This window comes from Chelonia mydas, chromosome 13 (genome assembly GCF_015237465.2).
Source record: "Chelonia mydas isolate rCheMyd1 chromosome 13, rCheMyd1.pri.v2, whole genome shotgun sequence".
Lineage (NCBI taxonomy): Eukaryota > Metazoa > Chordata > Testudines > Cheloniidae > Chelonia > Chelonia mydas.
This window is the reverse complement of record NC_051253.2, coordinates 14,054,414-14,074,724: the sequence shown is the minus strand read 5'-3', so window position 1 is coordinate 14,074,724 and position 20,311 is coordinate 14,054,414. Positions and strand designations below refer to the sequence as shown.

The 20,311-nt window shown below is 41.0% G+C and overlaps 1 protein-coding gene across 9 annotated transcripts in view; it reads right to left on the bottom strand.

Annotated features, from left to right (window-relative positions):
• Nucleotides 1-20,311, bottom strand: part of BCAS1 (brain enriched myelin associated protein 1) — an 85,148-nt gene that overhangs the window by 54,290 nt on the left and 10,547 nt on the right. For all 9 annotated transcript variants that reach the window (XM_043527018.1, XM_043527014.1, XM_043527017.1 and 6 more), the window contains exon 4: nucleotides 9,473-10,062. In XM_043527018.1, the coding sequence (XP_043382953.1) occupies nucleotides 9,473-10,062 (590 nt within the window). The remainder of the gene's footprint in view (nucleotides 1-9,472; nucleotides 10,063-20,311) is intronic.

The window sequence follows — 20,311 nt, the reverse complement described above, 5'->3', positions numbered from 1 at the left end:
ATGCAGCCATGCTTATTTACACTAGATAAATATCTGGCCTTTGAACCCTCAGGTAATTAAGTTAATCATCCCTTGAACTTATTTATTTTTTTAAAACCACTTAACTATATAGCTTGTTTTGTCCTTTTTCTTTAATATGTAGCCCATTTTAGTCTTTATATGTAGATGCTAGGATCCTCACTCACCCTCAATGTGTAAATTACCATGTTGCATTAACCATTCATTTGCACAGTGGCATTTGCAAAGTAGGCATTTACTTCTATGCCTTTTGGCACATGCACAGTTTGGAAAATCTGGGTCCTAAGTTGTCCCTGTCTTAATGGCTGGTACTTGGACCTAGTGATAGCAGTCTCTACTTTAATGTTTTCAATAGCTTTGCCCTACTGGAGACATTAATACATCAAAGACTGGGGCAAATTGGGAAAAAATGGTTTCAATGACACGTGTTAGTTATGGTAAAATAGCAGGAATTAATGAAAACTTCACTCAGCTACACAGCACCATCCATCCATTTACTAAGCCACTAAGTTTTAGTCTCAAGACTATTCACTGATCAGTATATATGAACTGAACCACATAACTTACATTTTATGAGGCAGAAGGTGCAAAACAAGTGTCCCTCTTTCACCATTCAGGCAGAATTTCAAAAAGTGAACGTTGCAATTAATATTTAAGTATTCTCCATGCACCCACTTTTCTTGGGGAAAACAAATTTTGAAATGTCAAAATTTCCTATGGGATAGCAATTCCATTTTCCAGTCAGCTCTGGTGGTCCTGGACATGAAATTATTCTCGTACCTTGGCCTTCTTGTTGTTCTAAGGTCTTGCTTGATGCTGATAGAGAGCAGAAATGAGATTTACATAGGACGTTTGATCCTGCACAATTAAAGTCAATGGCAGCATTACCATCAACTTCAATGGATACAGGATCGAGTCTTTGCTGAGATGCACACACTGCTTTTCTGCATGGGGGATTGGCATAATGGGGAGACCATGGTGCTGAGCTGTTATCCACAGTATAGAAACGCGATGCTCAGTAGCCATTCATTTGGAAATGGGTATTTCTGCTGGGAGCAAGCGTGCAGCCCAGGCTGCACTATACCCTCCCAGGATGAGTAGCCTCCTCACCAAACTGAATAGCTGTCTTGCCTACCGGTGACTCTGTTAATGCACCACCCTCCACCTTCAGGCAGGCTATAGTCCTTTTTTCTTAAGCTCTAATTTACTGTTTGCAGTCCTTTGCTGTAAGGATGCCACCAGGCAGTTGTTCCCATTGTCAGTTTGCTTTCTTGTAGTGCCATCAAACACACTAGTTTGAGATGCGAAGAAAGAGATTTTGCAGTTCTTAAAAAAATAATAATAATAAGTTTTGCCTTGAAAATACCAATGCAGTACACTAGAAAGACCAGCAGCCAGGTCGGGGTCCAATGTACAGCTCAGAGACCTGTTATGAACCCTGCCATTTCTTCTTGCTCCTCCTTTTTCATGGCAAACAGCACACCCCAATTACTTTAAATGACTCCAGTCTGTCATGCTTGAAGGAATGATGACACATGCAAAGTCTGTTCATAGATCAGATAACCAATATGGAACCTGGAGCCTTTAAAAGCTTGTGGGTTGTTTTCTATTAAATGGGTTTGTGGGGTTTTCTTTAATTTTTGCTTACATCTCAGAAACAAAGCTTCATTATTAAACATAATAACAAAAAATTAGAAACTCTTTTTCAAAAAAAATTCAGTTTTTTTCTTGGAAATGTCAAACTTACAATTTTTTGATCATCCATAAGATTTTTTGTAAAAATAATTGGAAAAAAAAATCAAAAACTTTTTACAAATTTTGAACATTCAAAATTTTTCGACCAGCTCTAATTATAATCTACTAAACCGTGGCAAGAAAACAGATTTCATGCTAGAATGATGTATGCAGTATTGTACTGTAAGTGTAGTCCATTCCTGTATTCAGTGCAGAGATGTTCTGATTCAGCACTGTTTCAATGCATTATTGACTTGGGGCCTAAGATCTTATCAGTTACTAGTTTTTTACCTTCTATTCCACACCCACCAGGGGTGCAGATATTACAACAAAAAAAGAAAAAAACCAGCAGAAAGAGAAATATTTCTGTACCCTTTAGTAACGTATTCACTAATGAGCTAAATAAACTAAAATGGAAGTGCATTTTTAAATGCACTAGGGACATACTGCCCTTTTCACTCCCTCAGCAAAGTTTACCTCCTCTCCAGGTGGTAAATATTGGCATTTTGAGAAGGTACTTTATTGTCTAGGTAACTATAGTGATGAGTGCAGTACAGTGCAGACAAATGCATCTGAGTTTATATTGATTCGTTTACTTATAGTTAGATCAAGCTGCCTGTCCCAGGGCGAGCACAGGAGCTCCCTAGCCATAGGTGGAACCTGCTCTCTCCTATGCTCCAATCCTGTTTGATGGGCTGTTACAGGGAGCATTGGGGGCCCAGCCCCATCACCTCCCTGCCACTCCCATGGGTAGCGAGCACCTCCCCAGTGAATAGGGAGGAAGGAGTTTTTGCACTCAGAAAGCACAGGGACTGAATTCAGCCTGGTCTCTAGATGTACTACACAAGTTGGGGCATAAGGAGGGTATGGAAGGAAGGTTCCTTGTACCCTTGTACCTCCACTGCTCATGGAGCAGGCCGCTGTTATTTTCTCAGGGGGGAGGATGTTTAGCATGAAGACTGCTATATAGAGCTGTGCTTGAGTTCTAAAAAAAAAGCCTTGATGACATCACTGTGAGTCGACTTACTCACTGGCAGCAAAAAGGGGGTGGGGGGGCTCTATACTCCTGCCAGGACCCTTCAGCCTGTGCAATAGTACAGGGCTCCCTGGGGGGAAGAAGAGGGTGCCCACAGCACTGACCATAGGGAAGGCAGGGACAGGGCACAATGAAGGGGTGCCCAAGCCTCCCCCTTGGCCGGCTCTGAGTGTAGACCCAGCAGCTTCTACCTCCCTTCTTGGCCATGCCTTGGCCTCTCCTCCTAGCCCACAGTGCCAGAACGCCAGCAGGGGCTCCCCATTAGGTGAGGATGCAGGCAACTGACCCCTACTGCGGAGCCGCCCCACATTGCTGGCTTGGGCGTGCCCGTGAGGAGAAGCCATGGCTTCTGGGTTGCTGCTCAGAGCTAGCTGTGGGAGGAGGGCATGGCTCCCCTATCTCTCTCTTTTGTGCCTCCTGACCCCCTTCATTGTGCTCCCCTCTTCATTGCACCCCGTCAGAAATACCAGAACGCCATCCGGAACATTCCAGCACAGCTCAAGTGCTGATACAGGGGCTGTCTATACGCCTTGCACAGCACTGAGGGACAAGATGAGAAAGGGACACTCATGCAAATCCAATCACCAGAAATCTCTGAGTAGTAAGGCAGGCTCTAAACTTGGGAGATCAGGGTTTGTTTCTCAGCTCTGCTATAGGCTTCCTGTATAATCCTGGCAAATCACACAGGGCCAGATTTACAAAGGTATTTAGGCACCTAAAAATGCAGGTAGGTGCCTAGCTGTAGATACAAAAGGACCTGTGGAGATTAGGCACCTAACTCCCATTGGAAGTCATTAGGAGTTAGTCACCTATCTGCATCTTTAGATACCTAAATACCTTTGTTAATCTCGGTTTTAATCTCTCTGAGCATAATTTCCTCGTCTGTAAAGTGGGGATGACATTAATACTACATTTCTCCAACCCTTTGTCTGCCTTGTCTATTTAGACGGAGCTCTTCACAGAGACAGACAGACACGCATGCACGCACACATATAACGCTCAATAATTACAGGGCCCGGCACAAGGGGGCCCTGATCTTGGTAGTGGCCTCTAAGTGTTATTTCAATACTAATAACAACTTATAATCATACAGTACATTTTCTTGAAACTGCAGTATGGATTTACCAGGGGCAGAGAAACTGGTGACACAAGTAGTAGTAATAGTAGTTAGGAGATGACGTTCCCACTTTCTTTGAGGGACAAAATTGAAAAAAAAAGTTGCCAATGTATCTTCAATAGGTGGTAGCTTTGAAATACCTTGAGAGAAAGGACTCGCTGGCGTTAGAAAGGCGGACAGGAGGTTTCTATCAACCTGCCCTTAGGCATTTCTATCAATCTCCACTTTTTCAAAGAAATATTGCTTTGGGTCATGTTTCTGAGATTTTCTTCTTCTGTATCACAGAATTTTAAAAGAACTATTTACATATGATTTACAAAGGAGCATATATTTGTATGGGCAAGCGGTGGGCTGGGGGAGGAGGGAAGAGGAATTCTGAGCATGTGAAATCATGAATGCAATTAAAAAACTTTACTAGAGGGTTTCTTTGGCGTTGTGAAGTGTGCACAGAGTGGGGTACATTCTTAGACCTGTAGGCAAGGAGTTAAGTACACTGGTTTCATTAACAATAACAGGATTTTACCTGCTTAAATCTCCAAGCCACCATTTTGCAAGTCTACCACAGAAAGATATGCATCACAATGGCTCAGAATGTTTTAACAGGCTATTTAGAAATTTCTTGCAAGGACCTGACACAATTGTTTGTACAGCTGGCAATTACAGGCCAAAGCCTTTCCAAGAACAGTATGTTCCCTGCAAAACACATGCAGTCTATGCCAGTTTCAGTGGCCATTCTTCCAAGGATGCCATGTATAGTGGTACTGGACACGTGATAAAAGCTAGCTCTACTTCAGATGGGAAAGGGACAGTTAAGTGTGAGGCAACAGACCAAAAAAACAGGACGCAGAATATACATTGCTAAGTAAAACTAGCCTCAACAGAGTGCTTGAAACTGGTGACATCAGCAAAAGAACTTCAGTGAGAATTGTTTAGTGACGTTAACCTGAGTTTCTCTCTCTCTATTTCTCACACACATACTCTCAAATAGAAATGAAAGACACACACACACACAACAAACACAGGACTGTCTTGCGGCCATCATTGGTCAAGTAGGAGTAGGTTCTTTATGTTCATACAGCCGTTCCAACGCATCTCATTGCTGACCTGCAACACTCCTACGAGAGCCAGGCTACACAGTGTGCAGAGAGGTGGAGGATTTAAAGAGCCTGAGGCACCATGCTACCAGAGCCAACTCAAAGCCCAACATGCCACAAAGCACAACTAAATCCTCAATGACCCTTTCTTTCCCCTCAGTAGACCCCCACGCATGTTGCACAGCTCATATTTTCATATGCAAGCAACCAAACTGCATCAGCAAAATGGGTGCACAGAGGAGCAAACAAACAAATTGCACTCACGAGATACACCTTTTCCTCTGGACAGTGGGCAGTTTCACACACAGTTACCTTTTTGCCCTATAATCACCCGTTTTGTACAAGGAGCTTCCCTAAACTGTTAGCCTCCATCAACATTCAAGCTGCAAATTCAGACCCAAACCTGTGTCGTGATATGGGGCTTTAATTGTGGCCCAGCACTACTTTCAACAGGAATTTTCTGAAGTAAGGAATGCAGCATCAGTCCCTTACAGTGTAAGTCAGGAGGAGGTAATAAATATGGAACCTCACAATCTAGAGCTGTATTTAAATATCCACAAAAAGCTCTGCATCAGCACATTCCACAATGTGCTCTGCAAAGACAAATGCTGATAAAAAAAACCTCTGGAAAGAACATAGGAGGAAAGTCAGCATTAGGAGCTAATGTTCCTGGGTAAATGCATTTCTATAAGGAGCCAAGCTTTTGAGTAATTAAGGGTTTATACTATAATCTTAGTTCAGTCATTAGAAAAACGTATCAAAAGAATGTAATCCTGCCAACACTTTTGTTTGTATGAATCCTGGCTCAGTGAAACATTTCAGGCAAATAATTTATCTTTTCTTTGGCTTAAATAGTAAATTCTTCATCAATTCATGAATCCTGTCCTTGTTTTGATTATGCTGTGATGTGAATGTAGTTTTGTAGACCATGAAAATAAAGACTGGTTTGTCAAACACTGAATGCTTGTGCAACTCCTAAATTAAAACTGTGGAGTCTATCTTTCACTTACCAGCAGTGTAACTGGTTATTTGTTGGTTCTCAACCTCAGTGATGTTTTGACTTGAACAGGCTCTTATAAAGGCTACAAATCACAATCCACCAAAACCGATAATGTGCCAACAGCAATAACTTGAGTTTCTTTTTAATTGTGTAACATTGTGCAGACACAATCAAGTTAAATTAGCAACTGTTTGGGGGATTTGGGGTATAATTTTAAATCTTAATCCTTCTGCCATCATACATGCAAAGTAACTAGTTTTACAGGAAACATAGTATGTGTGAATTTGAAGACAGAGGCCAGGCCTTAGTTTAATCAGATGGAATTAAAGCAAAGCTCAGCAACTCAAGAATAATTATAAATTTGACAGCATTTTTATCACCTCGTTTAATCTGGCTATACAATGTTCATTCCTGGCTCATCATAAAAGGTCTCAGGCTGCCGCACCCCCTGCCTTTTTGTGTTCTGTCCCTCAAATATACAAAGAAATGCCACAAAAGTCAAGGCTAAGGCTGAAGTTTCACTCTCACATTGAGGCCCTTACCCTACAAGCACCTATGTACATTTGTGACTTCACTGGGACCGTTCCCATGCTGAAAGTTAAGAGTATTTACAGAATCAGGGAGTTAGTCCACAAGTAGTTCCACTGAATTCCAAAGGCCTTATATGCAAACTAAGGCCCCAATCCTGCAAATACTTATGCATGTGCTTAACTTTACTACTCCAAGTAGTCCCATTGATTTCATATGTATAGGTCTTTACAGGATTGGGGTTGAAGGTAGTATTCAACATGAGTAACAGTAGCAGATGTCCAAGTATCCAAGCTAGAGCTGTGGAATAGCAGAAACATTTCTAACGTGTAATTGTCTGAGTTGGAAAAGTTTACTTTGATTTGATCATGTTTATGATGCATTGATGTTCACTTTTAACAAACGCTCGCATGCTTGAGGTTTACAGAGTGAGAATTTGTTCACAACAAGCAAATGTTGAACTCAAATTCCTAGTGAAAAGCTACTTTTGATTATGTATTGCAGTGTACAATGTATGCTTCATGTGTCACTGCTTGCACCAACCAACAGCATGAACTGTACACTGCCCATTTTGTAATCAAATATGCAATTTGAAATGTTTGCTTTGTGGTTGCTTAACATAAAAAAAGAGAATCATAGGCCAACTAGAAGTGTTTGCCAGTCAGCGAGGGGTGTGATTCTCTATAACATTTTTATTCCAGCAAAAATCCCTACTGTAGATGCAGTTATAGCAATGTCAGTTTGCTGATATAGCTTATTTTGTTTGGGGAACAGGCATAAGACATAGCTCTAAAAACATTCTTTATTTCTGGTATAAGTTGTGTCTCCTCTCAGGGGTTTACCTGTGAGCAAACCATTCCTAGTAAAGTAAAATGGCATAGGTCAAGTCTAAAGAAATTAACAAACAAAGCATGAATTGTGAATTTTATATTTAACTGTAAAGGTAACAATTCTAATCAGCTATAGGCCAAGACTTAATCTTGAAGAAATTTGTAAATATTTTTTAATACTGGCAGAATATCAGTCTTTCCCTGGATAATTTGCAAACTGAAAGAAAAGGCAATATGTACTGAATACATTATTCATTGTGGATTATTCATTCAGCTCTGCTTTAAACAGTGGATGATTTTAGATTCCATGAGTCCAAGTCAAAACACAAATACACAAGTGTGCATAGGCACTATATCCCATATGTTAGAAATTAGCTGTCTGAAATACCCAGTGATTGTGCACCATTTTTGAAGGACAGGCACAAAAACACATTTGTTATCAGTAAACTTCTATTCTTTCAAACTCTTATCTTAAAAGAAACTTGCAAACCTTAAAAAAAAATTGATAAATAGATTTATTCTGGGGCTGAGATCCTCCAGAACTGAGATACCAAACCTCGGGGGGGGGGGGGGGGGGAATGAATTTCAGAGTAGAAAAAGAGAGACTTATTTTAGAAACATTACTGCAATAATATATTCAGAAGGCAAACAGATCTCGTTCAGAGACATTGTCAACAGTGCTCAAGGCAGCAGTTAGTGATATTCCACCATTAATGTAATTAGAAGACTTATGTTAGAGCCATCAAAATAATAATTGCTCTTAAAATTGCCGTTTCCTCCACAGATTCTGGTAAACAGCTGTCCAGTTTTTATAATGTCTTTTTTCCCCAGAGGTCATAAAAATATTTGAGCTAGATCCTCAGCTGATGCAAATTAGCACATTGAAGCAAACAGTAGCGTTACACCACTTTACACCTGGTGAGGGGCTGGCCCTTTGAGCAACATAGCCATGCTTGAAGTGCCATGGTATACAAAATCAATCTCTAGTAATTTTGATGGTATAAAAATTTACAGATGAAGCCTGAACTCATCCCTTAGAAAAAATTTGGGCTGGATGCTCAGCTGTTGTAAAGTAGCGTTACTGTGTTGAAATCAATGAAGCTATGTTGATTTGATATCTAAGTTTAAGAACCTATTAATAATCATTTAAAAACAGAAAGAACTCTGATTACATTTCCTCCTACATTCCACTAGTTCTACTTCAGAGTGCTAACAGCCCTTCATAAATAAAAAATAAAATAAAATTAATAATAAACCACTGCACATTTACTTTTTGCTACTACCCGCTATTCTACAGGAAGAGTAAAAAGAGCCATCACATTTGAGACAAGTATAAAGAAACTCAAAAGTAGCATCAGAACAATTGCTATAGATACAAAACAACTGCTTATCTCAAATGCTGAGATCTTATCTATAAAGCACACAAGAGAGTCAAGGTCTATTTCCAGCTCTGCTAGTGACTAGCATATGACCTTGGGCAAGTCACTTAACTTCTTAATGCTTCATTTTCCCTGTCTCTAAAATTCATTCCTATCCATTCTAAAGAATTATCATTCTTTGGATGAAGAGCACTACACATACAAAGTGCGAAGAGTTACTATGGTATTCTAGTCTTCACTAAAGGTTGTGACCTAATATGTATGATATTCAGAGGTAGCTAGTGCATAAAATGAGTGAGTTAGTATTTTATAAGCTTCATGTGAAATATGCCTAAAGAATTTCCTAAAACCATTCAATATCAGACACTGAGCTCCTAAAGCATGAAAGCCACTTGTGCTCCAAGTACATTTTTTACACTTGCAGCCAGCTGGTGTTCATCATCTAGACTAATGAAGCATGAATATAGCTATCTTGCCCAAGTCTTTGGTAAAAATACAAATGAACTTAAGCTGTATGTCAGACATCACCAATTTTGTCATGAAACAGATGCCACAGCTTTTTTTCGTCTTTCAGAGATTGTTAGATACTCCTGATAAGTGGGGGAGTCACACTACAAAACAAGGGTATTAGCTGCCTGATTCACACAACCATCAGAACATGATGCTGTCCTGCACCATTAATATTCCTAAGAGATTTCATTAAGGAAGAAATTCATATTCCCATTCAAACACTTGCCTTCCCCTGTGGGACATTGTTTGGTGTGCTCTGTAATCCAGCAGCCTCTTCCTCTGTGATACCTGCGTCAGGAGTTTCTGTAGTCTGGCTTTCCTCCTGGGTTTCAACTTGTGTCTTACTCTTTTCTTTCTCCGTCCCCTTTTCCAGATTGAAGAGTCTGTCAAAGAAAGTTACTTGTTTTGTCTTTGATAAGGCTTCGTCCTCTGTCTCAGGTGATGCTAATGCTATTAGTTCAGTGTCACTAAGTTCTGCTGTAGAAGGGGCCTGGCTTAGGTTTTTATCGGACCCTTCCTCCAGCACAGCTGTTGCAGGACTATCTGCTTTCTCACTTGATGCTTTGTTCACTTCAGGCATCTCTGAACTGACATCAAGCTTAGCTGATCCAACTGATGAGTCTGTAGCTTGCTCTTCAGTACGTCCTGGTACAGGCCGTGAAAAAGCAAAGAGAAAACGAAATTTTGCAGCTGGCATGGGTTTCTTGGCCTCAGTCCCAGGATTTTTTCCATTTGCATCAGAAGTGGAGCTTATCTCTATTGTCTTCTGGGAAGAAACGGCCACATTATTCTGTTCAACACTTGTCCTTGCATCCACTGCAAATAGAAACATAAAACAGCAATTATCCAACAAAGCGGGGAAGTTATCCTATTATCATGGTGGTCTAGAGCTTTAATAAACTCATTCTAAAATGCAATGCCTGTGGAAGACAATATATACTGCAATGTGTTAAGTAAATGTGGTGTTCTGTGATACAAAATGTGAGCTTCTGCTTAGCTTTGAGGCCCGATTCTCTGAGTTTCTGATGTTCTCTGTTCTCACTGAAGTCAGTGAGAGTTGTGGTGCTCAGCACCAGCCTAGGATCAAGCCCATTATTTCTTTTCTCAGACTTATACCCTAACTAGAAAAAGACTAACAAGGGGAGGGGCAGAAAGTATTCCCAACTCCATTTTACAGATGGGAAACTGAGGTACAGTGAGATGGGAGAGGAAGGATGGCCCAGTGATTAGGGCACTAGCCTAGAACGTGGAAGACCCAACTTCAGTCTTCAGCCCTATTCTGCCACAGACTTCCCATGTGATCCCTTGGGAAAGTCACTTAGCCTCTCTATGCCAGTTGGGTACCCTCTACAGTTTGCTTTATTTTGTCATCTAATATTTATATCGTGGCAGCACCCAAAGATCCCACTCAGAACAGGATCCCATTGTGCTAGGCGCTAGGTAAACACATCCATGCTTTTCTGTAAAACTTGCTAAAATGCCCATTTTAACAGAGAAACATTGAAATTGGACTTTCAACATTTGAATTTTTTTTAAACTTCATATTTTAAAATTTTTTACTTAAAATGGGCCAATTTTTGCTTTGAAATGGGCTCATTCTTGGGGAAAGCACCCATTTTTTTTTTTAGCCAAAACCCCATGCAAAATGACCAGTTTTTCAGTAAAACAGACTGTTGTCTAGTTGGCAATGAACTGTGAAAAAAATTCCTCAAATTTCACCTTGTTTAGCTTTTTGCCTTTAAGTTTTTGTACACTTCAAATTAAATGCTTGAAAGGCAACAGTACTAGCGGGTATCACCTAAGAAGCAGCGGCATAAAGAAGCAGTTCACATTCAGTAACATGGCTAAGACAATGGCTTAGTTCAGCAGATGACAATTTGAACATCACAGCAATGCTGCCTAGAATATTTCATTTTGATCCTTTCCCATTGCGCAGTAAGGACATCATAGTCCTTGACGATCAACAGTATGACTCTGCTGAGATTTTTCTTGATAGAGCACAAGAGAAATCCGACTTACAGCAGCATGCACAGTGTAGCTAAGATGAATATATTATTATTTATATTGTGGTAGTGCTTAGGAGCTCAGTCATGAATCGATACCCCATTGTGCTAGGTGATGTACAGACAAAGAATAAAGAGAACAACGAGAAGTCCTTGTGGCACCTTAGAGGCTAACAAATTTATTTGGGCATAAGCTTTCGTGGGCTAAAACCCACTTCATCAGATGCACATGGAGTGGAAAATACAGTAGCATATATATTTATATGTAGTACATGAAAAGATGGGAGTTGCCTTACCAGGTGGGGGGGTCAGTCTAACGAGACAATTTAATTATCAGTAGAATACCAAGGGAGGAAAAATCACTTTTGTAGTAGTAATGCGGGTGGCCCATTTCAAAGAGTTGACAAGAAGAGGGTTCCTAGGTCCATACACAACAAGTAAATCAAATTTACACTCTTGTCATAAAGTTAACTCTTTGAGTAATTAGTTTAGACTCCAGACACTGCTGTCTCCATTCTACTACTGCCTATCAACCAGCAGGTGGGAACCTTCTATAAACTGGAGTGACAAGAGAAAGACAGAGCTTTAGGAGTCAGCTGATATGCCAGGGTGAATGTAAATGGGATTTGTTGAAAGGCTTGCCAGCAGGGAAGGAAAAAACTGATGAAAACGGAGGGCTGTGACAATGAGATTCATCACCAAGGTGAGGTTCTTACCAGATGCCAAAAGGGCCGGTTCATTTAGTTTCTCTACTTTTACCACTTTCAATCTGGTATTTTCCTCCTCCTTCCTCATGTGTGTGTGTGTGGGTTTCATTAACTTGTGTTTTATAGTTTGTCAATAAACAGATTTTTTCCTTTTCCAGCTCTGTACTTTAAAGGGCAATGTCACATTTTATGCCCTCCCTGTTACTGCTTATGTAAGAAAATAACTTATTCTGGCAACAATTTTGTTAGCCTTTAATAAAACAATATTATCTAATTGCTTCTGCAATATTCAGTGTGCATCTGTTTGAGCATCTGTGCATGCAAAGAGAAGTTTGCATACAATTATTAAATAGCTACTCCCCTATCAATTTAAGGTCTACTAACTATTGATATCTCTCTCTAAGCACACAGGGCCAGATTGTTAAAGGTTAAAAGGATCTGAGTTACCCAGGAAAGAATTTTCTGTAGTATCTGGCTGATGAATCTTGCCCATATGCTCAGGGTTTAGCTGATCGCCATATTTGGGGTCGGGAAGGAATTTTCCTCCAGGGCAGATTGGAAGAGGCCCTGGAGGTTTTTTGCCTTCCTCTGTAGCATGGGGCATGGGTCACTTGCTGGAGGATTCTCTGCTCCTTGAAGTCTTTAAACCACGATTTGAGGACTTCAATAGCTCAGACATAGGTGAGATGTTTTTTGCAGGAATGGTGGGTGAAATTCTGTGGCCTGCGTTGGGCAGGAGGTCAGACTGGATGATCATAGTGGTCCCTTCTGACCTAAATATCTATGAATCTATGAATCTACTTAGGTGCCTAAAGATGCAGATCGGCACCGGCTGAGATTTTTAAAGGTGTCTAGTGTAGTTCCTGAACTTCCTCAGGAGTTTTGCCGGAGAAGGGACTGCAGTATCTGGCCTTCACTTAGTAATTTAGAGAAAGAAAACTTGAGAAGGAATTTCAGGAATTCAGATAGGGATGTGGAAGACAACCCAGAAAAAAAGAACAAAAAGGTAAATGGACATTTTTTTTTCCAGTTAATAACAAGGACAAGAAAAGTCTACTGGAAATAAAGACGCTTATATCATAAAAGATGCTGTGTTTTTTAGAGAGAGAATCTTGTCAAATTCTCATTTTTTAAAACATAGCTTGTGAAGCCAAGAAAGTACTTATGTCTCTAATTATCACCAAAAAGAAGAGCAGCTGCACTGCGTGAGCTTAGAGTTTTTCATGTCTTGAATGGAAGGTTGAGAATAACCATCCAATCAACATTAAAAGTCTAGTTTCAATCCATAAATACAAAGACATTCCGAACTGAGTCTTCTACTCTTTAATAGCCCCTGGTCATTTGGATCATCCAGGACTAGACTAACAGATGATCACAAATGAGTTTTATTTGACAAGTGACTATGAATTTGTAGTAGTTAATTTTGATAATTAATAACAATTAGATGAATTGCCAACTAAAGCAAGTACATGACTAGCGCTGGTTAAATTTTTGACAGAATAGTTTCCATCACAAATTGCAGTTTTGTTGAAATCAAGATTGTTTGGGGGAATCTGTTGATTTCAACAAAATATTCACAATGAAAAGTCTAACAGTTGAATTTCAACTTTCTTGTTTAGTTTCAATAATGTCAAAATGTTTCATTTTTACTTTATCATTTTGATTAGTTTTGTTAACTTGTATATTATATTACAATATTAAATATAACATCATATTTTTAAAATAATGTTTTAATATCAAAGCCTAAATGAGATGACTAAATGTTATCAAAATGAAACATTGCAATGACAGATGACTCCATGCATCTGAAGAAGTGGGTTTTTTACGCATGAAGGCTTAAGCCCAAATAAATCTGTTAGTCTTAAAGGTGCCACCGAACTCCTAGCTGACTAACACAGCTACCACTCTGATTCATTGTTTCAGATATTGCAACTTTCTTACAATTCAAAAACATCTTTATGTTCTTAAACTAAAATTTGCATGTCAGCCTAAAACCCTTTTAAAAGTCCATCAGTGTTGTCTAGCATGATGGACTGTAATAGCCTTGAATGAGCCACTGCAGTGCTTCTGGTGAATAATACACATTTTAAATAATGACAGGTTTCAGAGTAACAGCCGTGTTAGTCTGTATTCGCAAAAAGAAAAGGAGTACTTGTGGCACCTTAGAGACTAACCAATTTATTTGAGCATAAGCTTTCGTGAGCTACAGCTCACTTCATTGGATGCATACTGTGGAAAGTGTAGAAGATCTTTTTATATACACACAAAGCATGGAAAAATACCTCCTCCCACCCCACTCTCCTGCTGGTAATAGCTTATCTAAAGTGATCACTCTCCTTACAATGTGTATGATAATCAAGTTGGGCCATTTCCAGCACAAATCCAGGTTTTCTCACCCCCCCCCCCCACACAAACCCACTCTCCTGCTGGTAATAGCTTATCTAAAGTGACCACTCTCCTTACAATGTGTATGATAATCAAGGTGGGCCATTTCCAGCACAAATCCAGGGTTTAACAAGAACATCTGAGGGGGGGGGGTAGGAAAAAACAAGGGGAAATAGGTTACCTTGCATAATGACTTAGCCATTCCCAGTCTCTATTCAATTCTATTCTATTGTTATTGTATTGTTAAAATTGCTGTACATTTAAGAGTTCCCCCCTGCTGTATGTATATTACCTCACCCACTTTGTATGTATTTACATGGCACACCCCAATGGTTTGCTAAGAGAAGTTTTGATCTGACTAAAAGATCATCTATTTTCAAAGGTCTTAGAGCCTCACTTACGAGCATAGTAAATTTGTTTTCTCCCTTTTCAAGCTAATATTCTTTATAGAATGAAATTCTCATTCAGAAATCTATGTTATAGGGCAAAGTTTCAAACTGGTGGTGGCTGGATGATTTTGCTCCATCCCTCGCAAAACGCAGTGCTCTTTACAGATTATCTGCAAGCAGCACTCTTGATATGTAGCCATTTTTGGGTTGCAACGTTGTAACTATTTGACCACTCAGCAGCAGCGTTTTACTGGACAAGCAGAGAAGAATGCCATTTGTTATAGTTACCAAATTAATTGCACTTCTGACCCTCTCCTGGTCTCTTTGAATGTATCCCCTCAGGTGTTGGGCCTTGAGCTGTTACTTCTTGGGTTGGGGAAGGGTAGGGTGACCAGAAAGCAAGTGAGAAAAATCGGGGCAGGGTGACGGGCAATAGGTGTCTATATAAAGAAAAGCCCCGAATATCAGGACTGTCCCTATAAAATTGGGACATCTGGTTACCCTACAGAAGGGAGGGAAGAATTGTATGTTTCTCCTAATCTCAGACCAGTCCTTGGGTGGCACTGGTCTGTATATCAACCGTGGTTACCTCAGCAGATCTGAATTAGGTTCAGCACATGCAGTTCTGTTCTCTCCAGTAGCAGTGACAGTCACTAGGCAGCCTTCTTAAAACAAAGTATTTAGAACAAAAGGATTTCAAAGATTTTAAAACACTGAACCAACCATCTTCCACAGGGGGATCCTGGTAAGTCTAAGCCTCCCATAGACCGCCCCTGCCCCTCCCCACCCTCCCAACCGCTGAGACTGCTTGGGTCTGGGTTGCATAATCTGTTCCTTTAAATCACTAAGCAGTTCACTCAGTCTGCACAAGGGAGAGTGTCTTTAAAGCTGCTCAGCCTTTTGATCACCCCACCCAGGAGTCAAATCACTTAATTGTTTAGTGTCTCTTTGCTCTCTAGGCTCCTAGACTTGGAAAACAGCTCTGTAACTTTGGGCTGAAGCCTGGATGTAGGCCACTGACCTGAAATTTTTCCTGAAATGTTTGTTGGGAGGTTGCTTATTGAGCGCCATTGTGTTACTTTCCTTTCCCCCTCCCCCAACAGTCCCCTGTTAAACTGGATCAATATGTTCATGCAGAAAAGCTTTACAATCCAACAGAACTGTACTGTAACTTTACCTTTGCCTCCAGCTCCAGAGCAATGCACCTAGGGAGGCAGCCACCGATCCACCCACACTGATGAGTAGCAGATGGCAATGGAGCCTTCCAAACAATGTTACTCCCTTTAGTTGTATCAGAGTAGTAGTTTAACTCTCTGGATTACTTTTGTTCTATTAGCAGATGGGTGTGTGAAATCCACCTATTTACCAAATATACCATTAAATACAAACAACTCTGACATGGTAAGGGCGTTGTTGGAAAGCACAGTAAGAAATTAACAAGATAAAGATTTGGATCTGATAGAGATGATGCATAACTGTTGGCAGGGGCACAATTGAAAACTTCTGGTGGTATGCAGCGGGGTTAACAGGCTATTTAAGATTTATTACAGCTAAACAGTATGGAATTGAGGCTCTGCACCATAATGCAGCTGAACATTCTTTTACTGTTCCAGAAAAACGTTCAAAGGCTAGATATTTCTACTGGCTGTAGCATACTGGTAGTTTTCACTTAATAATAAAGTTCTAGATAAGACTGGAAACAATATTTAGTAGCTGATAAGTGTAAGCAGCAAGAAATGGAAAATGTCCCAGGCAGGAGAAACACTAGTAACATTCACTCCGCTGTATCTGTAGAAATGTGAATTGAAACAATAAGGCTACCAACCAGTGTTTTCTCAGCACGTAGCAGGATGCTTTAACAAGGCTTCAAAAATAACAGGTGGGAAGAGAAATTAAATAGTTTCCAAAAGGAAAGCAAAGAGACATTTAAAAGATGTGGTTGGCAGCATGGAACAACCGTGCCTGAGCACTTGCGGCCAAATGTTCAGAACAGTCCAGGGCCAAATTTTCAAGCGTTCTGCACCCGGAACTGGGACCAAATTTTCAAACAAGGTCAGCTCTCATTTAGGCATCTAAATAAGGGCCAGCTTATGACAGTGCTCAGCACTCATAGGGTGCCATTGTGATATTTACAGATAGATTTTCAAAAGAACGCAGCACCCAGCACACACCACCAACGTGCTGAGCTCTTTTGAAAATCTGTCCCCTCGTGTTGGTGCTGAGCACTCTTGAAAACTGTGGCCTTTCTCATCTTTATTGGGATTCTTTAGGAGTCAAAAGGTCTGATCCTTCACCTGTTGAAACTGATGGAAAGCTCTCATTACCTTGAGTGAAACTGACCCTAAATGGCTTCTCTTTGAGAAAATGCACGTCACCACCACCCACGCATCACTGGGTTCTTTTCAGCTGATATTTGCAAAGCTGCCTAAGGATTCTGGATGTGCAATTCCGGTTAGAATTAATGGGAACTGGATATTCGGATCATCAAGGCAGCTCTGAAAAACCCCAGCCTTGAACCACACCATACTTCCAATTTTTCTAATGCATCAGACATTTAGGTTACTGCCTTGCAATGGTCTCTAGATAGATTCCTGACATCAGTGGGGCTCTATGTCAGTTCAGGGGTCCATCTACATGGGATTCATTGCAGGATTTGAGTCTTCAGAGACAATTAGGTGTATACGGTCACAATTTCATTTCTCATTTGTTTTTTCTGTCTAAAGATGTATCAGAGACACCCGATGAAATGCAAAACAACTTGCACATAAAGATTTACGTATTTCCTCAGGTAATTGATTCTGTGGAGCGAAAATGGGGCAGTTTCTCAAGTAAAATCAGGCTTGTTTCTAAGTGAAAATGGGTCCTTTTCTTTGAGTGATTAATCTGAAAATTAAAACTAAACAATATAGACAGGTCAGGGGGCTGGATTACATGATGTTTGTCTTCAGTTAAATAAGTCTTGATCTTGCAGTGTAGATGGGATTGAGCATGCATGTAACCATATTCCTAAACTGAAAATCTAAGAAAAAGCATGTTTTTGGTACTAATATACCCATTTTGTTGAAATTGCAAGTTTAATGAAATTTTGGTAAAACTGACATAAAATCTCAATAAGACTCATAGCAAAAGGTTTATATTATGTTATTTAAAAAAATCACAAAGTTTGGAGGCACATTACGTCCGTTCATATATTAACTCACCAAGAATCAAAAAGAAAAAAAATATGGGAAATCATGAAATTCAGAATCATGCAGCATTCTTCCCTTGCTCTGGAAAAATAACCTCTGATTGTAAGTACAATTCTATGCTTCATAAATTTCACCAGGCCTTTGGCTGATACCTTAATTAACTGCCTGCTAGCTCACCACATGGACATATTTGGAGAAAAGCTGTATGTTGGTAACAATGGTAGGTGTGTGTATGTAAGAGAGAGATCCATAAATGAAGTCGATACATATTTACACCAGACGGGATCTAGCTTTCTTAGCAAAAGAAAAACAGTCCATGTATGTAGCAGTAACTAATCAAAACTCCATTCTTCCCTCCATGGCAATAACTCACATAAGGGAGGGGAATCCAGCCATGTTTCTAAGATTCTTGCACTGGGGATTTGAACCGCTGTGGAGTAAGGTAGGAGTTCCACTGACTTAATCTGCAGGCTTCAGGGAACATGTAGGAGACAAGGTCATTCAGGCAGATGGCTCTTTGCATTTGCTCTACTGTTGAGCCCCATGGACGGGAGTCTCTGTGGACCAGTCATGAAGGTATATGGGTAGCACACACTGACCAGTGGGTCTCCCCCCGCCCCTCTGACAGTATAGTTTGGAAAACAGGAAGGAAAAGGCAGCTATATGTGAGCTGAACCAAGTCAAATAGTGTTAATCATTCAAGTATTGAGCTAACACCCACAATTTATACATGATATTGACATATGTTCTATGTACAAAAAGACAAGGCTCCACCTATGTACTGTAGTTATACACAAAATAGTAAACTAATGTCCAGGGCAGACTATTACAGTCACACAGGTCAGGGGGCTGAATTACATTATGATAGTCCCTAGACACAGATAAAACAGGCTTTGGTCTTGCAGTGTAGACGTGACTGAATCCTTGGTTAACCATATTTCCAAACCATGCTACAGTCCTGATGGTCACATATGCAGTTATGCTGTGTTGTTGTAACTGTGTTAGTCCCAGGATATTAGAGAAACAAGGTGGGTAAGGTAATATCTTTTATTGGACCAACTCAACATATATTGCCTCCCCACACCTGGTCTCTCACATATACGTAGCGATGTAAATTATGATTTCTCTTCTGTGTACTGTACCTTTAAATTTCTAGACATCTAATGAAAGGAGCTGCCATTTTATGTTGTGTTCAGGAGCAGTGTTACAGAGGAAAGACACAAACTGTGTTCTCCTGGAGAATTTACTTTCTTTAATAACTAAGTGTATGGGTGATCTCTGTAAATAAAAAACACTATTAAAGTGCCAGTCAGTGGCACAATTCAGGATCATAGTTAGCTGACCTCAACATGGCAAAATGGATCCCTGTCTTAATCAGGTCTGGGGGACAGTCATGTTATTACTACTTTCCCCGACGAATTCTGTGTCTGTACTGTAGATCGCATCAAAAACAATCAATTTACTAGTTTATTGGCCTTTTACCCACTAACATCTCCTCTGTTAAGGGAGTTAGGGCTTGTAAACATCTTGTCTCAACTTATTGCTTGTACTATATACAAATGTAAAAGAAAGGAGGTTCTAATAGTTTTTTCTCCCCATAAATAACTAATAATTTTTCTAGTCAAAACAATATCCCAAGAGTAGCCAAGAACATAATCAGGAATCAGAAAATGAGTCATGAATGTTTAGTACAGAGGGGGGCAAACTATGGCCCACGGGACCATCCTGCCCAGCCCCTGAGCTCCCAGCTGGGGAAGCTAGCCCCCCGGCCCCTCCCCTGCTGTCCCTCCTCCTCTGCAGCCTTAGTGCACCGCGCCGCCAGCGCTCTGGCCCGCCGCTGCTGCTGGGCAGGGCGGCGGCATGGCTGCGAGCTTCTGCTGCTCTAAGCAGTGTGGTAAGGGGGCGGGGAGAGGTTGGATAAGGGGCAGGAGTCCCAGGGGGCAGTCAGGGGACAGGACGCAGGGGGGTTCGATAGAGGGTGGGGTCCCATGGGGCGGTTAGGGGCGGGGGTGTGGATAGGGATCGGGGCAGTCAGGGGACAGGGAGCAGGGGGAGTTGGATAGGGGGTGGGGTCCTGGGAGGCAGTCAGGATAGGGGTCAGGGCAGTCAGGGGTCTGGGAGCAGGGGGGTTGGATAGGGGGTGGGGTCCTGGGGGGTGGTTAGGGGCAGGGGTCCCGGGAGGGGGTGGTCTGGGGTGGTCAGGGGATAAGGAGCGGGGGGGGGGGTGTTGGATGGGTCAGGGGCTCTGAGGGGGGCAGTCAGGGGGCAGGAAGCAGGAGGGAGCGGATAGGGGTTGGGGTCCAGGCTGTTTGGGGAGGCACAGCCTTCCCTACCTGGCCCTCCATAAAGTTTCGCAACCCCGATGTGGCTCTCGAACCAAAAAGTTTGCCCAC